Source organism: Lacerta agilis, chromosome 2, assembly GCF_009819535.1.
Source record: "Lacerta agilis isolate rLacAgi1 chromosome 2, rLacAgi1.pri, whole genome shotgun sequence".
In the NCBI taxonomy this organism is placed as follows: domain Eukaryota; kingdom Metazoa; phylum Chordata; class Lepidosauria; order Squamata; family Lacertidae; genus Lacerta; species Lacerta agilis.
In genome coordinates, this window is record NC_046313.1 from 21,099,919 (window position 1) to 21,116,416 (window position 16,498).

Genomic DNA, 16,498 nt, shown 5'->3' on the forward strand with positions numbered 1-16,498 from the left:
ATATTCTGTTGGGAGCTGCCCAGAGTGGCTGGGGAAACCCAGCCAGATAGGCGGGGTATTATTATTATTATTATTATTATTATTATTATTATTTTATTACACACTTTATCAAAAGATCACATTTTACAGAGCACTATAATAAAAACATAATAACAGAAAGCATAATTAAAAAATAATCACAACAACAGTCCCCCACCCACAGCTCTAACTGGCCATAGATTATTTAATGGCCAAAGGCCTGGGTAAAGAGGAATGTTTTTGTCTGGTATCTAATGACATGTACTGATGGTGCCAGGCAAGTCTTTCTGGGGAGAGCATTCCATAGACAGGGAGCCTTCCCAAAAAAGACCCGTTCTTGTGTTGCCAAGGGCCTTGGATGACAAGTGCAGGGTCCAGGTCGGTTCATATGGGGAGAGGTGGTCCTTCTGCTGCTCCAGAGAAGCGGACACGGAGCAATGGATTCAAACTACAAGAAAGAAGATTTCACCTAAACATTAGGAAGAACTTCCTGACAGTGAGAGCTGTTCGGCAGTGGAATTTGCTACCAAGGAGTGTGGTGGAGTCTCCTTCTTTGGAGGTCTTTAAGCAGAGGCTTGACAGCCATCTGTCAGGAATGCTTTGATGGTTTTTCCTGCTTGGCAGGGGGTTGGACTGGATGGCCCTTGTGGTCTCTTCCAATTCTATGATTCTAGGTATTGAAGTCCTGATCCATGTAAGGCTTTATAGGTCAGAACCAGCAATTTGAAGTGGGCCCTGAAACTAATTGGCGGCCAGCGCAGTTGGGACCAGGCTTGGCTTCTTGCTTGCCTGGAAAGATGACAGGGAGGAACATGTGAGTGTGAATGAACTAACCTACTGTAAAGGTAAAGGGACCCCTGACTGTTAGGTCCAGTCACAGACGACTCTGGGGTTGTGGCGCTCATCTCGCTTTATTGGCCAAGGGAGCCGGCGTACGGCTTCCGGGTCATGTGGCCAGCATGACTTAGCCGCTTCTGCCGAACCAGAGCAGCGCACAGAAACGCTGTTTACCTTCCCACCGGAGTGGTACCTATTTATCTACTTGCTCTTTGACGTGCTTTTGAACTGCTAGGTTGGCAGGAGCAGGGAGCAAACAACGGGAGTTCACCCCATTGTGGGGATTCGAACCGCCGACCTTCCGATCAGCAAGCCCTGGGCTCAGTGGTTTAGACCACAGCGCCACCCGTGTCCCGTCCTCAGTGGTACTGTACAAAGGGAAAATCCACACTCGTTGCATTGCCCACTTTTGCCTCTCGCCCTGCCCACCACTGGCATGTGCCCCCCAGAAGATTGTCCAGAGGTGAAAGTGGCCCTTGGGGAACTTTTTTACCCCATCTCTGACACAGCAGATACAGACATTACTTGTTCTGCTAGCATAGCAGCTGTGTTTCTGTGCCCCCCTACTATTGTGTAATTGGTATCTAGGATTTTTCTGTCTGTTGTTAAATAACAGCAAACAGGTACGTGTTGCAATAACTAGTGAATAATACAGCAACATCTTTTCTTATGGCAGTAAGAGCCAAATGTTGTTTTTTTAATATTGAGAATACTACTTCCTTGTTGCGGTCGCTGGCAAATTTTCCGTATCCCAGAGCCATGGAAGCAATTTGTTTAATTATTCATCTGAACTTGTCAGCCAGATAATGTTTTGATCCGGCAAGTGACTTTCTCCCCACCACCCACCCTCAGTTAGGGCACTTTCCAAAACTTGGTTGTGCCACTGTGAAATTGGCAGGTGCTCTTTTAACTTCCAGCAACTGGCAATTAACATTCTAGCTTCTAGAATGACACGTCAAGTTGATATGTCACCAGGTGTTTATCAAAATAGTTTTCCTCTGAATGGAAGAAACTGTTTCAGATTCAAAGTGAGTTGATAACCAGTAATTAGTCTTATTTCAGAGATTATCATTGCCCATAATTGTTTCAGCTGAGGGCACTCTAACCATATATGTTGGAGCATCATTGGGTGGTGGCATCCTCACTCCTGCTCTGGTGTGAACAGCTGTGGAAGAAAGCAACTTTGGAAACAACACTGAAATATTTTAAGCTACTAATATGAGCATAGCCTGAGTCTAGACTCCTAACAAAGGGACCATCATGTGCCAGGCCAGACATGACCTCTACCCAGCCTCTCCCAGCTTACAACACTAGCAAATATTGCTCTGGTCAATGACATTATCAATCTTGCTCTTGAAAACAAAAGAGAAAATTGCTCCACCACTCGGCTAGTCTTAAGTCTTGGGTAAGAAGAAACAACCTACAGTATCGCCTTTCAACCATCCCACCTCCCCACCTGATAAAGATTGGGTAATGAAACATTCTGTCCAGAAAGGTACAGTGTACAAAAGATTCCCAAACAAGAGTGAACTGGAGCTTTAAGCAGCTTTTTTTTTTAATGTATTGCAAAATGTTTTGCACACCATTGCTTGTTCTGTCTGTTTACCCAGCAGGTTTCGGGAATCCCACTTTTCCCCTCATTTTTTTTTACGAGAATCAAAATAAACATGGAAAGTTAATATTTAGCCTTCCATTCTGTTTATTTTTAGGAGGCAAAGGACTGAGTTTGGACACATTTGGGCAGCCTGTAACGAAGCAACAATGTCTCCTGTCCCACTCATCTTCTGGACAGTTGCTCTAGCCCACACTGTCCTCGCAGGACGTGGTAAGCATCTCTAATCTTTTAACAGGACAAAAAACAAACATACCGGCCTGCGGTAGCTTAGAGACTGAAATGTAATGTAGTATGAGATTTTGCAAGTAACAACCCATTTTTTCCTGGTGTTCATAGGAGCCAACTCCTAGGGGCTGTAGGGGTGTCACCCCCCCATGAAATATTTGAGGGGACTGGGCCTCCACAAAGTTGATGGGCATTCCCATTCAAATGGCATGTGCGCACTGCGTCATGTGATTGATTCTGCTGGGCAGGGCTAACCTGGGCAAGATGCTTCCTATGCTCTGAAGAGTAAAGGTAAAGGGACCCCTGACCGTTAGGTCCAGTCGCGGACGACTCTGGGGTTGCGGTGCTCATCTCACCTTACTGGCCGAGGGAGCCAGCGTTTGTCCGCAGACAGCTTCTGGGTCATGTGGCCAGCATGATTAAGCTGCTTCTGGCAAACCAGAGCAGCACACGGAAACGCCGTTTGCCTTCCCGCCGGAATGGTACCTATTTATCTACTTGTACTTTGACGTGCTTTTGAACTGCTAGGTTGGCAGGAGCTGAGACAGAGCGATGGGAGCTCACCCAGTCGTGGGGTTTTGAACCGCCAGCCTTCTGATCAGCAAACCCTAGGCTCTGTGGTTTAGACCACAGCGCCACCTGCGTCCCTGCTCTGAAGTGTAGTGTGCCTTAATTTGTGTTGGAGCATGCTGGAATGTCACAATATGATCTAAGTTTAACAGGTCACTGAATTTGACCTGCTTTGTTTAGTATGCATCTGCTTCCATCATTTAATTCAGTTCAGGTGTGTTAACATGGTATATCATGTGAGGCATGTGTTGTAAAAATAAAGACTCCAGCATATGAGAAAAGCTAACTTGACTTTACCTCTCTTAGCAAAAATTTAGCTGCTGGCACTTGTCAGAGAGCCGTAGCCTCATGAACTATGGATTAACTAAATCCCCTTTGCAAATCTGATTGCAAAGGTTATAAATGTGTGGCAAAATCTGGGAAACTGAAATAGTTCGGAATTAATTTCAAGCCTACATTTCTGAAAGCTCTCCTGTTTCTGCTTCTGCATCATCATAAACAGATTGTTAGAATATTAATTTTTAAAAGGCCAGAGTTCAGAGAGCAAGCCATGATGTAGCCTTTAGCAGAAAAAAGTCACATAAAAAACCTAGTGGTAAATATTGTAACATGGTTGTGATTTATTTATTTAGTGGATAGCACCGGGCATGACTTCAGGGACACCAAACGTTTGAAAAGAGGGTGGGGAGATATTCACAAGGGCTTGCCACATGCAGATATAGTTCTGTGAGTGGGCTCTCAAAGAATCCAGTAAAAGAGAGGTGATTTTGGTCGGTGCATTCTTACTGATAAAGCTTTCGGCCAAATAATTGGTGAATTATTTTCCCATCAGCATGTGTAGCAAATGGGTCAAGTGTAGATCTTCTCCCTGCCAATTTTCCAGTTTTTTTGGCGGGAGGGACCATATCCTTTCCCCCTCTTTCCTTTGAACTACTCAAGAGCAGCAGTGCTAGCAGTTGGCTATACTCAAGGGCCCGAGGGTCAACTTCATATACTGGTGGAGGTTGATGCGGGATTAAAATGGATCACAGTCCTGCTGCCTGTTCTGCCTTCAGTACACCATCTTTATGTGATGAACCAAAGGCACAATGCGCTCATATTATTATTGCCACCTGTTTATTTGGTTGCTTCAAACCATGGGGATGCTATAGCTGTTAAAGAATACAAAGCCTGATAAATAAAGTACTTTGTGTCTTCTAGTCTGTCCCAGACCACCTGAAATACCATTGGCTACTGCTGACATACAGAAGGAAGAATTCAATATGGGAGAGGAAATTACATACCACTGTAACCCTGGTTATGTGGCTCAGTCAGGCTCAAGGAGCTATACGTGCCCCTGGTCTGGTAGATGGCCTATTGTTACATTTAGATGTATACGTAAGTACATTCTTTCTATAAAGTGTCTTGCTGGTTGTTTTGCTTACCATAACCTATTCGAGTAAGAACTATTCATTTTACAAAATACAAAGCAAACCTTGTATTTAGTTTGTATACGGAATCTGTCTGTCTTCAGAAACCCTTCTCTCTAGTGCTTGATATCTTGAATCTTTCACATTCCCACAGGTTCCCCCTGCCCCGTCCCCCGTCCCCCCGCACCTGTCCCTACTACCTCAGCAAAAGTATGAGAATGATATGTCATTAACTTCACTCTGGAAGAGGCAATACATTATACTCGCAGGGTATGTTTTAGAGCTCAGCTGCGGTAACACTTTGCCACATCGGCTATTTCAAGCACGTGTAATAAGCTTCTGATTTCTGCATTGAAATCACCTGGATGTCAGTGTAGATACATCATCATCACCACCATCATAATTTCTATTGTTTATACTCCGATATTCTGGCTACGTTGCCCCAGGCACTCTGGGTGGCTTCCAACACATAAAAACATAATAAAACATCAAACATTAAAAACTTACTGATACAGGGCTGCCTTAAGATTCCTTCTAAAAGTTGTGAAGTCCTTTATCTCCTTGACATCTGATGGGAGAGCATTCCACAGAGAGGGCACCACTGCTGAGAAAGCCCTCTGCGTGGTTCCCTGTAACTTCACTTCTCACAGGGAACTGCCAGAAGGTCCTCAGAGCTGGACCTCAGTGTCCAGGCTGAACAATAGGGATGGAGATGCTCCTTCAGGTATATAGGGCCAAGGCTGTTTAGGGCTTTAAAGGGTCAGCAACACCACTTTGAATTGTGCTCGGAAATGTACTGGGAGCCAGTGAAGATCCTTTAGGATCAGTCTTATATGGTCCTGGCAGCTGCTCCCAGTCACAAGTCTAACTGGTACATTCTGGATTAGTTGTAGTTTCTGAGTCAACTTCAAAGGTAGCCCCATGTAGAAAACATTGCGGTAGTCCAAGATAACCAGAGCATGTACCACTTTGGCAAGACAGAGATGGTGATGTGGTTAAATATAATAGTTTCAAGAAAGTAATATTTAAATGTTTTAACTTAACCTACTGCAAGATGATTTTTGGATAGAAATCTCAACAAGCACACATTTCCTGGCATAGGCCATTTCTCAAGGTGACCAAAAGCTATCTTGATTCTGTAACTGAGCCTAAAGCTGGATTGAATAAATCAAGGAAAACAACCCACATCTAGGAAAATCAGGAAGAAAGGTGTAGCTGTCTTACCCAAGGAAGGAAACTAGCTGGGAGTCTTCTGATTTGGTGAAATTTAAAGAAAAACAAGAAAGAGACAAGAATACATGTGGTTGGTCATAGAATCATAGAAAAGTCGTACCTTGGAAGCTGAAGAAAATCCGTTCCGGAAGTCCATTCGACTTCCAAAACGTTTCACAACCAAGGCGTGGCTTCTGATTGGCTGCAGGAGCTTATTGCATGCAATCAGATGCCGCCTAAGCCATGTCGGACGTTCGGCTTCCAAAGAACGTTCACAAACTGGAACACTCACTTCTGGGTTTGAGATGTTCGGGAGCCAAAACATTCGACTCGCAAGTTGTTCTGCTTCCAAGGTACGACTGTATTGTAGAGTGGATAGTACTCCGAGGGTCATTTAGTCCAATGCAGGGAATGTCTGAATCCTGTCCACATCCTCAAGCTATGCAACCTTTTAAAATATCCATACAACAAGCAGTCCTCAGTGGTAAAGGTAAAGGGACCCCTGACCGCTAGGTCCAGTCGTGGACGACTCTGGGGTTGCGAGCTCATCTCGTTTTACTGACCGCAGACAGCTTCCGGGTCATGTGGCCAGCATGACTAAGCCACTTCTGGCAAACCAGAGCAGCCTTTCCGCTAGAGCAGTGCCTATTTATCTACTTGCACTTGCACTTAACTAAGCCCCTTCCGGCAAACCAGAGCAGCACACGGAAACGCTGTTTACCTTCCCGCTGGAGCGGTGCCTATTTATCTACTTGCACTTGACGTGCTTTCGAACTGCTAGGTTGACAGGAGCTGGGACCAAACAATGGCAGCTCACCCCATCGCGGGGATTTGAACCACCGACCTTCTGATCAGCAAGCCCTAAGCTCTGTGGTTTAGACTACAACGCCACCCGCGTCCCGTCCTCAGTGGTACATCCCCTCAATTTGTAATAGCTGTGGAATCCAAGGCAGAACAAACCCAAGCAGCGTTTTGCTGTGTTTCACAATGGATCACAAAGTGGTCCTTTTATCGCCATCATCCGTTGATCATCCCTTCTAAATAGTTCCTGAGAATTGCTTTTAACAGCTATGCAATGGGCAGAAACAATAGTTAAAGCTTTCCTTGCAATGATGGGAAAAACTGACACTATTGCTTTCTGCCTGTCAGGTGGCCGTTAAAAGCAATTCTAAGGGAGGGTCCCCCGTAACGAGAGCCTTGTACAAAACTGAAGTAAGGCAAACAGTTCTGAATGTGACTTTATGATGTGTGACAGGAACAGCTTTTGTACTGCAAGCTGCATCAGAGAAACAACATAGGAACATTTGAATGCATTATTTCTGTTTTGCCAGTATTGTATGCTTGTCTCAGGAGAGTGGAGAGTCCTACATATCAACTGCTTCCTAATATATTTAACTGCAGGCACCAGAAATTAAACACAGTAGGGTCTCAGACAGGCAAAAACAGGTGCCTGACCACCACTGAGCTACCACTTTTACTCTGTAGTAGGAGTCCATATTATTTAGGGATTGGATGTACTCTTCACGTGGTCACTTGCTTAAGTTCATTGGGTGCTATTCTATCCCCAAGAGATTGTTGAGATTAAAATGCACAGTGGCTCTCTTGGAATGACTTGAATGCCTCTGTTCTGGAAATGAACAAAAACAATGAAACATTGTCTTATACTAAAACAGCAAAGAAATGTTACTACCCTGGACCTTTGGAAAATGGAGAGATCCAGCATACAGACTTCAACTACCAGAGTTCTATAAGGTTTTCGTGTGATCTGGGGTAAGTTGTGCGGCAGTGTTCTATTTAAAGGAGCGATTCCAATCCCATGGATTTTCGCTGTCCCTGCCAGGGACAAGTAGCATACAGGCAAGAAGCTTAAAACTTCTGTGGTCCTGTAAAAGGATCTGGAGAATGTTATGTTCACTGGCAGAGGAAGAGAAGAAGAAGAAGAAGAGTTTGGATTTGATATCCCGCTTTTCACTACCCGAAGGAGTCTCAAAGCGGCTAACATTCTCCTTTCCCTTCCTCCCCCACAACAAACACTCTGTGAGGTGAGTGGGGCTGAGAGACTTCAAAGAAGTGTGACTAGCCCAAGGTCACCCAGCAGCTGCATGTGGAGGAGCGGAGACGTGAACCCGGTTCCCCAGATTACGAGTCTACCGCTCTTAACCACTACACCACACCGCCCCCGACAGAGCAATCCTGGTGGGGTGCCATCACGGCTGGCTCCCCACGCTGGGTGCCACGCCCCCGCAGGCATCATGCCACGCCCCCAGGACCTGCGCCTGCCCTGCCCCCATCTTCTCTCTGCCCCCCCACCCCCCGGTGCCGGAGCATGAAGCTCTGCCACTGGTTATGTTATTTTATCTGAAAAGAAATAAGAACAAATAAACTGTAGTTACAACAAATATCCATGCCCAAATGTCAGAAAGCTTGGCAAGGGCTGCCGAATCTCATTCCATTGGATGAGATTGCTCTTACTTGGCCATCTGTTGGTGTAGGAGTATGTAAGCTTCTGATTTAACACAGAATTGTTCAGTGAGTTATATGTAGCTTAGGCTATATTACACATTTTGGTGTTAATTGGCAAAAGTGAGAATAGCCTCAAAGGCGACTCTTGGCAATTTTCTAAGTATCTATAAAGCATGAAGTAAAAGAAACAGCACCAAAATCAAGGCCATTACTAGGCCATATTAGAAACTCCGTGTGGGATACCCAACCAAGATGGTTTTGTTTTGTTTGTTTGTTTGTCAAGCACGAGTGCAAATATTTTTTTAAACTGCTGTTATAGATGTGTTTTATTTCTCAGGTATATTCTTCAAGGGAAGAAAACAGCCCAATGCCTGGCAGATGGACAATGGAGTGAAAAATTACCCAAATGCCAACGTATGTGAGAAATGGATTAGTTTTGTGCATGAAGATGTGATGGGCTGACTGACCCACTCATGGGGGCATCAAATATAGCAACTTTTGTACATGTTTAATGTTAAGACATCCTGGATAAAGGTCTGGATAACGTGATGTCTTGGAACCAGGTTATTTGAAGGACTGCCTGAACTCCTATCAGATTAGCTAGCTGTGGAGGCCTTGCTTGTGGGCCTGCTGGTAAGGTCCAAGGTCCGTCAGGTTGGTGCTTCCAAGAGATAAGACCTTCTCAGTGACGAGAATTCCCTTCACACACGAAGTGCGCTTAGCCTAATTGTTTTTAAATGACGCACACACAAAAACCCTAGCTTTTTACATTCACTTTTAACTGATTAATTTGAGGTTCGTTTAGGATATTAAGCATGATTTAACAGCTGGTACTGTTTTTCTGTTCTATTTTCTATAATACAGCTGCTTTTTAGAGAGTATTGTGAAATTTTCTTTCCATTTACAGGTAGGTAGCCGTGTTGGGCTGCCATAGTCAAAACAAAACAAAATAAAAAATTCCTTCCAGTAGCACCTTAGAGACCAACTTAGTTTGTTCTTGGTATGAGCTTTCATGTGCATGCACACTTCTTCAGATACACTGAAACGGAAGTCACCAGACCCTTAAATATAGTGAGGAAGTGGGGATGGGTATTGCTCAGAAGGGTGGTGGGAATGGGTGATCAGCTGATAGGTGTGGAAAACCTGTAGTCGACTGTTAAGGACTGCAATTTTTACAGGGTCTTACAGGGAAAGGCAAGGGGTGAGATGGCTAAAGATAGCTTTGTCATGTATAATGAGATAAGAATCCAATGTCTTTGTTCAGACCAGGTTTCTCCATGGTTTTAAGTTTGGTGATTAGTTGCAATTCAGCCACTTCTCTTTTCATGTGTGTTTATAATATGAACAACCTGTGTGATCTTGAAAGGTTACGTACAATTGCTTAAATAGATACAGGTATGGGTAGGCCTACCTTTTCCATTCGAAACAGTAGAGTCATACTCTCAAAATAGATACAATACTTCTGCATCCCCCCCACCACATGTGTTCTGGGGTACCTCCCAATTCACTGCAGATAATTTGTGTGTGTTTGTGCGTGCAGGAGGAAAATTATTTTCCCTGAATGGAAGTCATTCTGCGTCTGCAATTATTTCGTTGGATTCAACCCATTGGTCTTACACAGCACTTTTGATAGCCACATATTGTGAAGTACCCAATCTCTTCTCCGCCCCATCCCACTATTTCCATGTTTTTCATATGCTTCTATGTTCCTGATACATCTCCCAATGATAAAAGAGAAATAATCTGAGCAAGCAGCTTGCATTTTAAACTCACCTAAATCATAGATAGCACCATCATGACTACAGGAATAATTTTTTGTATTGCTGATTCTATTTTGTTGCAGAAAGGGTTTGTGTATTTTAAAAATGTAAATAAAATGAGGAGTTCTGCAATCATGCCGATATCTAGCCAGCCATACTCTTAACAGGGCTTGTTTCTACTGCTTTACAGGTAGTCATTGGGGGCAGTGGGAATCCAGCAAGGCCCTTGATTTTGGCCCTGAAGTTCAGCTCTAGCTGCAATACTGCTTTCAAGCAAGACTGTGCAGAGCTTGTCTAAGGCCTGGGGTGAGAGTCTTGTTATAATAAAGTTATAAACATCCTTGGCATGACAGCATAAACCTCCTTAGCCCTCAAGGCCAAGGCAATGTGTACCGGGCTGCCTCCCACTCTGCATGGGCCTGCTTTCAAGTATAGTCGTACCTTGGAAGTCAAACGGAATCTGTCCTGGAAGTCCATTCGACTTCCAAAATGTCCGGAAACCAAAGTGCGGCTTCTGATTGGCTGCAGGAAGTTCCTGCAGCCAATTGGAAGCAGCGGAAGCCACGTCGGACGTTCGGCTTCCAAAAATAGTTCGCAAACCGGAACACTCACTTCCAGGTTTGTGGTGTTCAGGAGCCAAAATGTTCGAGAACTAAGCTGTTCGAAAACCAAGGCACTGTATTAGAACTCTCTCTCAGTTCTTAGAAATAGAAACCTTTTTAAAAAAAATGATGGGGAAGACACTTGTTTAATTTTCTCTTTGTATGAAATGAATCAGCATCACCCCTGGTGGTGAGTTATGTGACGTACCAATTATATCCTATGTATATTTGAAGACCCCTCCCCTTTAATCCCTGAATGGCTACATTTCCCACTGTTCTTTTACATCTGTGAAACTAATTTTGGCTAAATATATACTGTACAAAAGTGAGCTTCAATACAGGAACAAAAATATATTGGGGGCCTCAGTGTGTTTTGGGGGAAAGCCTGTACGCTGGTATCTGAAGAAGTGTGCATGCACACGAAAGCTCATACCAAGAACAAACTTAGTTGGTCTCTAAGGTGCTACTGGAAGGAATTTTATATTTTTTATTTTGTTTCCACTATGGCAGACCAACACGGCTACCTACCTATAACTAGGACTTGGTGTACAGTTGCTGTGTTTTGGTCTTTCACATTTACAATTCTCTTTAAGAGAAGTGCACTAGATGCCCCCTCACACTTTCCAGCCACCTTAGTGTATCTTAACTAATCAAGAGATTTTTTTTTTTTAACAGGTGAAGCAAATACTCTGACGTTATCAGAATGAATTCTGAAAGAACAAAAGTGTTTTATAAGATATTTAGCCAAATAGGCACAAGAGTAAAGTTTTTACACTGTGTCAAATAAATTTGCTTTTTTTTTTTCTTTTTCCTCCAGCTGTCGTTTGTCCTCCACCTCCAGTTTCTGAATTTGGAGCCCTTACTTACCATAAACTTCTGCCTGGAAATGTATCAGTCTTCCAAGATGTAATCAAGTTTGAGTGTTTACCGCCTCTTGCATTGTTTGGAAACGAAACAGCCAAATGTCTGGCCAGTGGAAACTGGAGTGAACTACCTGAATGCAGGTGTAAGTCCTCTAAATAAAACGTTGCTATTTTAAAGACAGCTTGGGTATGCAAGCTCTCTCTTTTTGCCCCCACACCCCCAATTCTCTCCTAGTAGTATTTCAGTCACAGTGCTGTCAACTTTGGAAACAAGGATATAAAATCACTTGTTCTGACGTGGCCTCTAAACCATAGCAATCTTTTTCTTCCTCCTAACACAGCTGTAGAATGTCCATATCCAGAGCAAATAGAAAATGGATTTATAAACTTTGCTCTTCGTCGTACTTACAAATACAAAGAAACTGTGCAATATGGCTGTAACCTTCCATATGTACTGGATGGAGCTTCAGCATCCAGTTGTGAAAAAACAGGGACCTGGTCAACAAAACCAGCTTGCAGAGGTAAAACTTAGCATCTGATGTATCTGTGGTGTAGTGGTTAAGAGCGGTAGACTTGTAATCTGGTGAACCGGGTTCGCATCTCTGCTCCTCCACATGCAGCTGCTGGGTGACCTTGGGCTAGTCACACTTCTTTGAAGTCTCTCAGCCCCACTCACCTCACAGAGTGTTTGTTGTGGGGGAGGAAGGGAAAGGAGAATGTTAGCCGCTTTGAGACTCCTTCGCGTACTGATAAAGCGGGATATCAAATCCAAACTCTTCTTCTTCTTCTTCTTCTTCTTCTTCTTCTTCTTCTTCTTCTTCTTCTTCTTCTTCTTCCCATACGATGGCTTTTCATTTTTGAAAAAGTGACCCAGGGCGGAGTTCAACATAGCACTATGGCAATTGTTTTCTCAGCGCAAGCTTCTCAGCTTGCCAAATGGAACAATCCCTTCCCTTCTCCCTTTGTGCACTGTTCTGGTAATTCTGCAGAACCATACACTCCTATCAATTTCAGGGAGTGAATGGGTGCATGGGGGGGGGGGGAGGGAGAAGCCTTGCTGTGGACATTCTTGTATGGCCTTCCACAAGCGGAATTAGTTAGTGGAATCCCATTCTCAGCTTTTTCGATATCTTTATGTCATAAAACTTATGTATTTTTCATGCAATCATAAAAGTCAGCCAGTTATGAGATAACGAACCTAGACTGTAAATACAAATCAGTGTTGCCTGTCGTGCTGTATATGAATTCAGCATCTGTGAGCTCATAACTCTTGGGCTATCCTCTGTATAGATGCCCATTATGACTCCCCTTCCAAGTTGTTATGTGTGCCTACCGTAACAAGAACAATTTCACAGTACAACGTGAACACATCATGGTTGCAGTCTAGGCAAAGCTAGATGTAATTTATGTGGTCCATTGTTTTGAGTGGGGCTTAGAAACATTTATCAGACCCTTAAATATATTGCATGTATATTTATAATGATACATAATAGTAATCTTACGTCTGTCAGTAGTAGACATCACTTCTTGCATGTGATCTGCTGCTTAAGAACATATAAGCAATGCTAGAGGGACAGAACACTTTTGTCAATGCAGATAGAAGAGGTTCCTAGGAGAATACAATGATTACTTAAGGAGGCTCCATCAGGCCAATTTTGCTTGATTTATTCATAAAGTCATTTGTCTGTATAATGATGTAATTTGCTCCATAAATGCATTTGTATTATTGCTGAAGCATCTGACTGATCCAAGTTATGTGATTGTTCAACCTTACTGTTTGTATCCCTTTCCCACCCCCTTGTAGCACCATGTGCCATACCAGTAAAAAGGGCTACAGTATTATACAATGAGCAGAAACTAAAGGTGCAAGACCACCTCAGGGATGGAATAAAACATGGTGAGACCATCTGGTTTTTCTGCAAAAATAAAGAACAGCAGTGTAGTTACACTGTACCTGCTCAATGCATAGATGGCACTCTTTCAGTCCCTGCCTGTTTCAAAGGTAAGATCAAGCTGGGTTTCGCCCGCCCCCCTTTTGTAAAAAAACAAATAAAAATCATTTCTTGTGGTCTATGTTAATCTGAAGCAAATTACTCAGCTGACAATTTAGTATGCTAAAGCAAAGTGCAAGAGGCACTCTATTTTTGTGTTTACGTACCTCCTATGATGTATTGGGATGCGGTGATGTCTCAGAAGCTTGAACTGATGAAAAGACTCCAAATATCCAGAGCACTGATCATACCATTTTGAACCACAAGAAAAAAACCACAGTAAGCTTCCGTGCAATGCTTTTGAGTGGGACTGAAGAACCAACGTCTCTTAAGTGGAGGAGAGGGATTATGGCAGGCATAGGCAAATTCGGCCCCCCCAGGTGTTTTGGGACTACAACTCCCATCATCCCTGACCACTGGTCCTGTTAGCTAGGGATGATGGGAGTTGTAGTCCCAAAACATATGGAGGGCCGAGTTTGCCTATGCCAGGATTATGGCATTGGGGGACTTGTGCAGTTTATACAAGCAAGCCTAACTCCTCTGTCCTAGGTAGAATCTACACACGTTAAAATGTTGTGGAAATGCTTTAAAAAAAATCGTTTTGAAAAATGCATTGAATTTGCTTTAGCTCACAGTCACCATCTAGTGTCACATTTGTACATTGCACTTTACAACACATTCAAAACGTTTTATTTGCAGCTGTATAGCTGATCTCCCTAATCTCTCCTAAACAGCATGGGAGTAGAGCAAAGCATTATAGGTACTGATACTGGTTTCAGTCTACAGAACTGACCTGATAGACCCGTGTTGTAGATATATATATATATATGTTTGCACTTAACAGAGCCCACTGATGAGAGCCCAACGAAGTGGTCTATCCTGAGGGTCCAAACTCAGAGCTGGTCATTAAAAACAAAAAACAAAAAAACCCCAAGTCTATTGCATTCTGATGTTCCCAGGCAAAAAGGAAATGGCTTTGTCTGCGACGTAGTTATTTGCATTAGATTCCGGCCCCAACATCTAATGCTGCATTTAGCATATAGGTGAATAAGAATCTAAATAAGACAAAACAACCAAGGTGGTTATTTTCTATTGTGTTCATATCATGAGAGCAGTGCTTTTTTCTGGGGGGGGGGGCACATACCCCTAAACATTTTGTGAATCTTTGTACTTTTGTCCATTTACTGTATTAATTTCCCCCGATTTGAACTATAAAATGGTGATTTTCTTGAGTCAAAATGAAAGTACAGTGGTACCTCGGGATACAAACACCTCGGATTACCAACACTTCGGGTTACAGACTCTGCTAACCCGGAAGTAGTACTGTACCTCGGGTTAAGAACTTTACCTCAGGATGAGAACCAGAAATCGCGCGCTGGTGGCGCAGTAGCAGCGGGAGGCCCCATTAGCTAAAGTCGTACCTCAGGTTAAGAACGGTTTCAGGTTAAGAACAGACCTCCAGAACGAATTAAGTTCATAACCAGAGGTGCCACTGTACCCCTAAACATTTTTTAGGGGGGAAAAGTACTGCCTAAGAGACAACTCCCATCCTTGCCTAGCACAGAGCTTAGATAAGTGGCATAAGAGAGGAATTTAGGTTACACATCATGCTAATTTATTTTCTTCCTAGACTGACTTCATAAACACTGGCTGACTCTTTTCACTTCAGAGCTGGTATTAGAGAAGCATAGTTAATGAGCCCAAATATACATGTAGAGGAAAGCCCAAAATTATGTATAAACATATAAACAAATTCAGGTGGCAAGCACATACAAGGGGCTGTATCAAACATGGGTTCTGTGAACTGACTTCTGTTCAGAAATTACTTTCCTCCACCTAAAGGCTCTCCAAAGGGTTGGGAGAACCTACCAAACATTGCAGGCTGTCTTATGGGGCTACAGTGGGAAAGGGGATCGACTGAAATCAGGAACTTTGTGTGAGCAGTGCACAATTCCTTTGCCAGATTTCCAGCAATTCCTTTCTTTTTGTGGGGCATAGGAGGCTGTAGCTGGGAGGACAAGAAAGGAAAATTTGTCTGGGGGAGCTGCCTTTTCCTCATGCAACATTGGATGCATCTCAGTATTCCCCTGCCCCCCCCCAATGATTAAACCTTAATTTTATTTGGTATAGCTTTATTTGGAAAAAGAAAAATGCCATACTTTTGCCTCTTAATATACTAAGTTGCTTCATCTTTTGCAAGGACTGATGATCACTGTTCTGCCCATCTGTACATAAAGCATATGAATGCATGTGTATCATATTTTGAGATACAAGTTATCTTAACTAAATGTTCTTTTTTTCTTTAATAGAACGTGGGTGGTTGGCAACCATGGTGAAAACAGATGTAGCAGACATGACACCATGCGAGAACATCAATTGAAGAGGATATCTCCAAGTGTTGTTTGAAAAAAGATGCACATGAATGGTACAACAGAGTTCCTTCTAGATAACACCTACATGCAATGCAAGCACAACCCTACCAGCGTATTCTAAACTGCTCCTTTAAAGCAACTTTCCATCAAAATTGCATTAAAGCTACATTATCTTGTGCTAATTTTGTCCTCATTCTTTTTAAGAAACATGCTTTTAGCCTGTCTACAGGAAATAAACATGTAGCATTTAACATACAGTTGAAAAGCTGCATGAACCAGCATTAGTTTATTGCTCTGTTAATGTAACCAGGGGCTCTCTTTGTGGCAAATCATTTTCAAGTATGATGTAATTACGTAATATTGCATTATTAGGTTTTAAATAATTTTCTTGATGAAAATGTTGTTAATTTGTGAGCTGGGCTAGAAAGGGTAACAACAAAGGGAGCTGACTACTGTTTTCTCCAGACTTCACCCAGCACAAGCACATCAGGGTATCTGCTACCTGAATGATCCGCTGTAGCCTTGTGGAATGGAACCTCCCCCAGGAGACACAGCCTGTGG

At 43.1% G+C, this 16,498-nt stretch overlaps 1 protein-coding gene across 2 annotated transcripts; it reads left to right on the plus strand.

The window, feature by feature from the left end:
- Positions 1-2,564: 2,564 nt before the first annotated feature.
- On the plus strand, positions 2,565-16,221 carry APOH (apolipoprotein H). 2 transcript variants are annotated; one of them, XM_033138891.1, is made up of 8 exons: positions 2,565-2,680; positions 4,466-4,642; positions 7,560-7,656; positions 8,687-8,763; positions 11,529-11,717; positions 11,916-12,095; positions 13,379-13,576; positions 15,875-16,221. In XM_033138891.1, exons 1-8 carry the CDS (start codon positions 2,617-2,619, stop codon positions 15,943-15,945), a joined length of 1,053 nt encoding a protein of 350 aa, XP_032994782.1. In that variant the 5' UTR covers positions 2,565-2,616; the 3' UTR covers positions 15,946-16,221. The 2 variants fall into 2 exon arrangements, with proteins under 2 accessions (XP_032994782.1, XP_032994781.1); XM_033138890.1 differs by lacking the exons at positions 7,560-7,656; positions 8,687-8,763.
- Positions 16,222-16,498: the final 277 nt, after the last annotated feature.

Coding starts and splice junctions, on each gene's coding strand:
- APOH (XM_033138891.1), top strand. CDS start 2,617: ATGTCTCCTGTCCCACTCATCTTCTGGACAGTTGCTCTAGCCCACACT. Junction 4,643..7,559: donor TGTTACATTTAGATGTATAC/GTAAGTACATTC, acceptor ATACTAAAACAG/CAAAGAAATGTTACTACCCT. Junction 12,096..13,378: donor AACAAAACCAGCTTGCAGAG/GTAAAACTTAGC, acceptor ACCCCCTTGTAG/CACCATGTGCCATACCAGTA.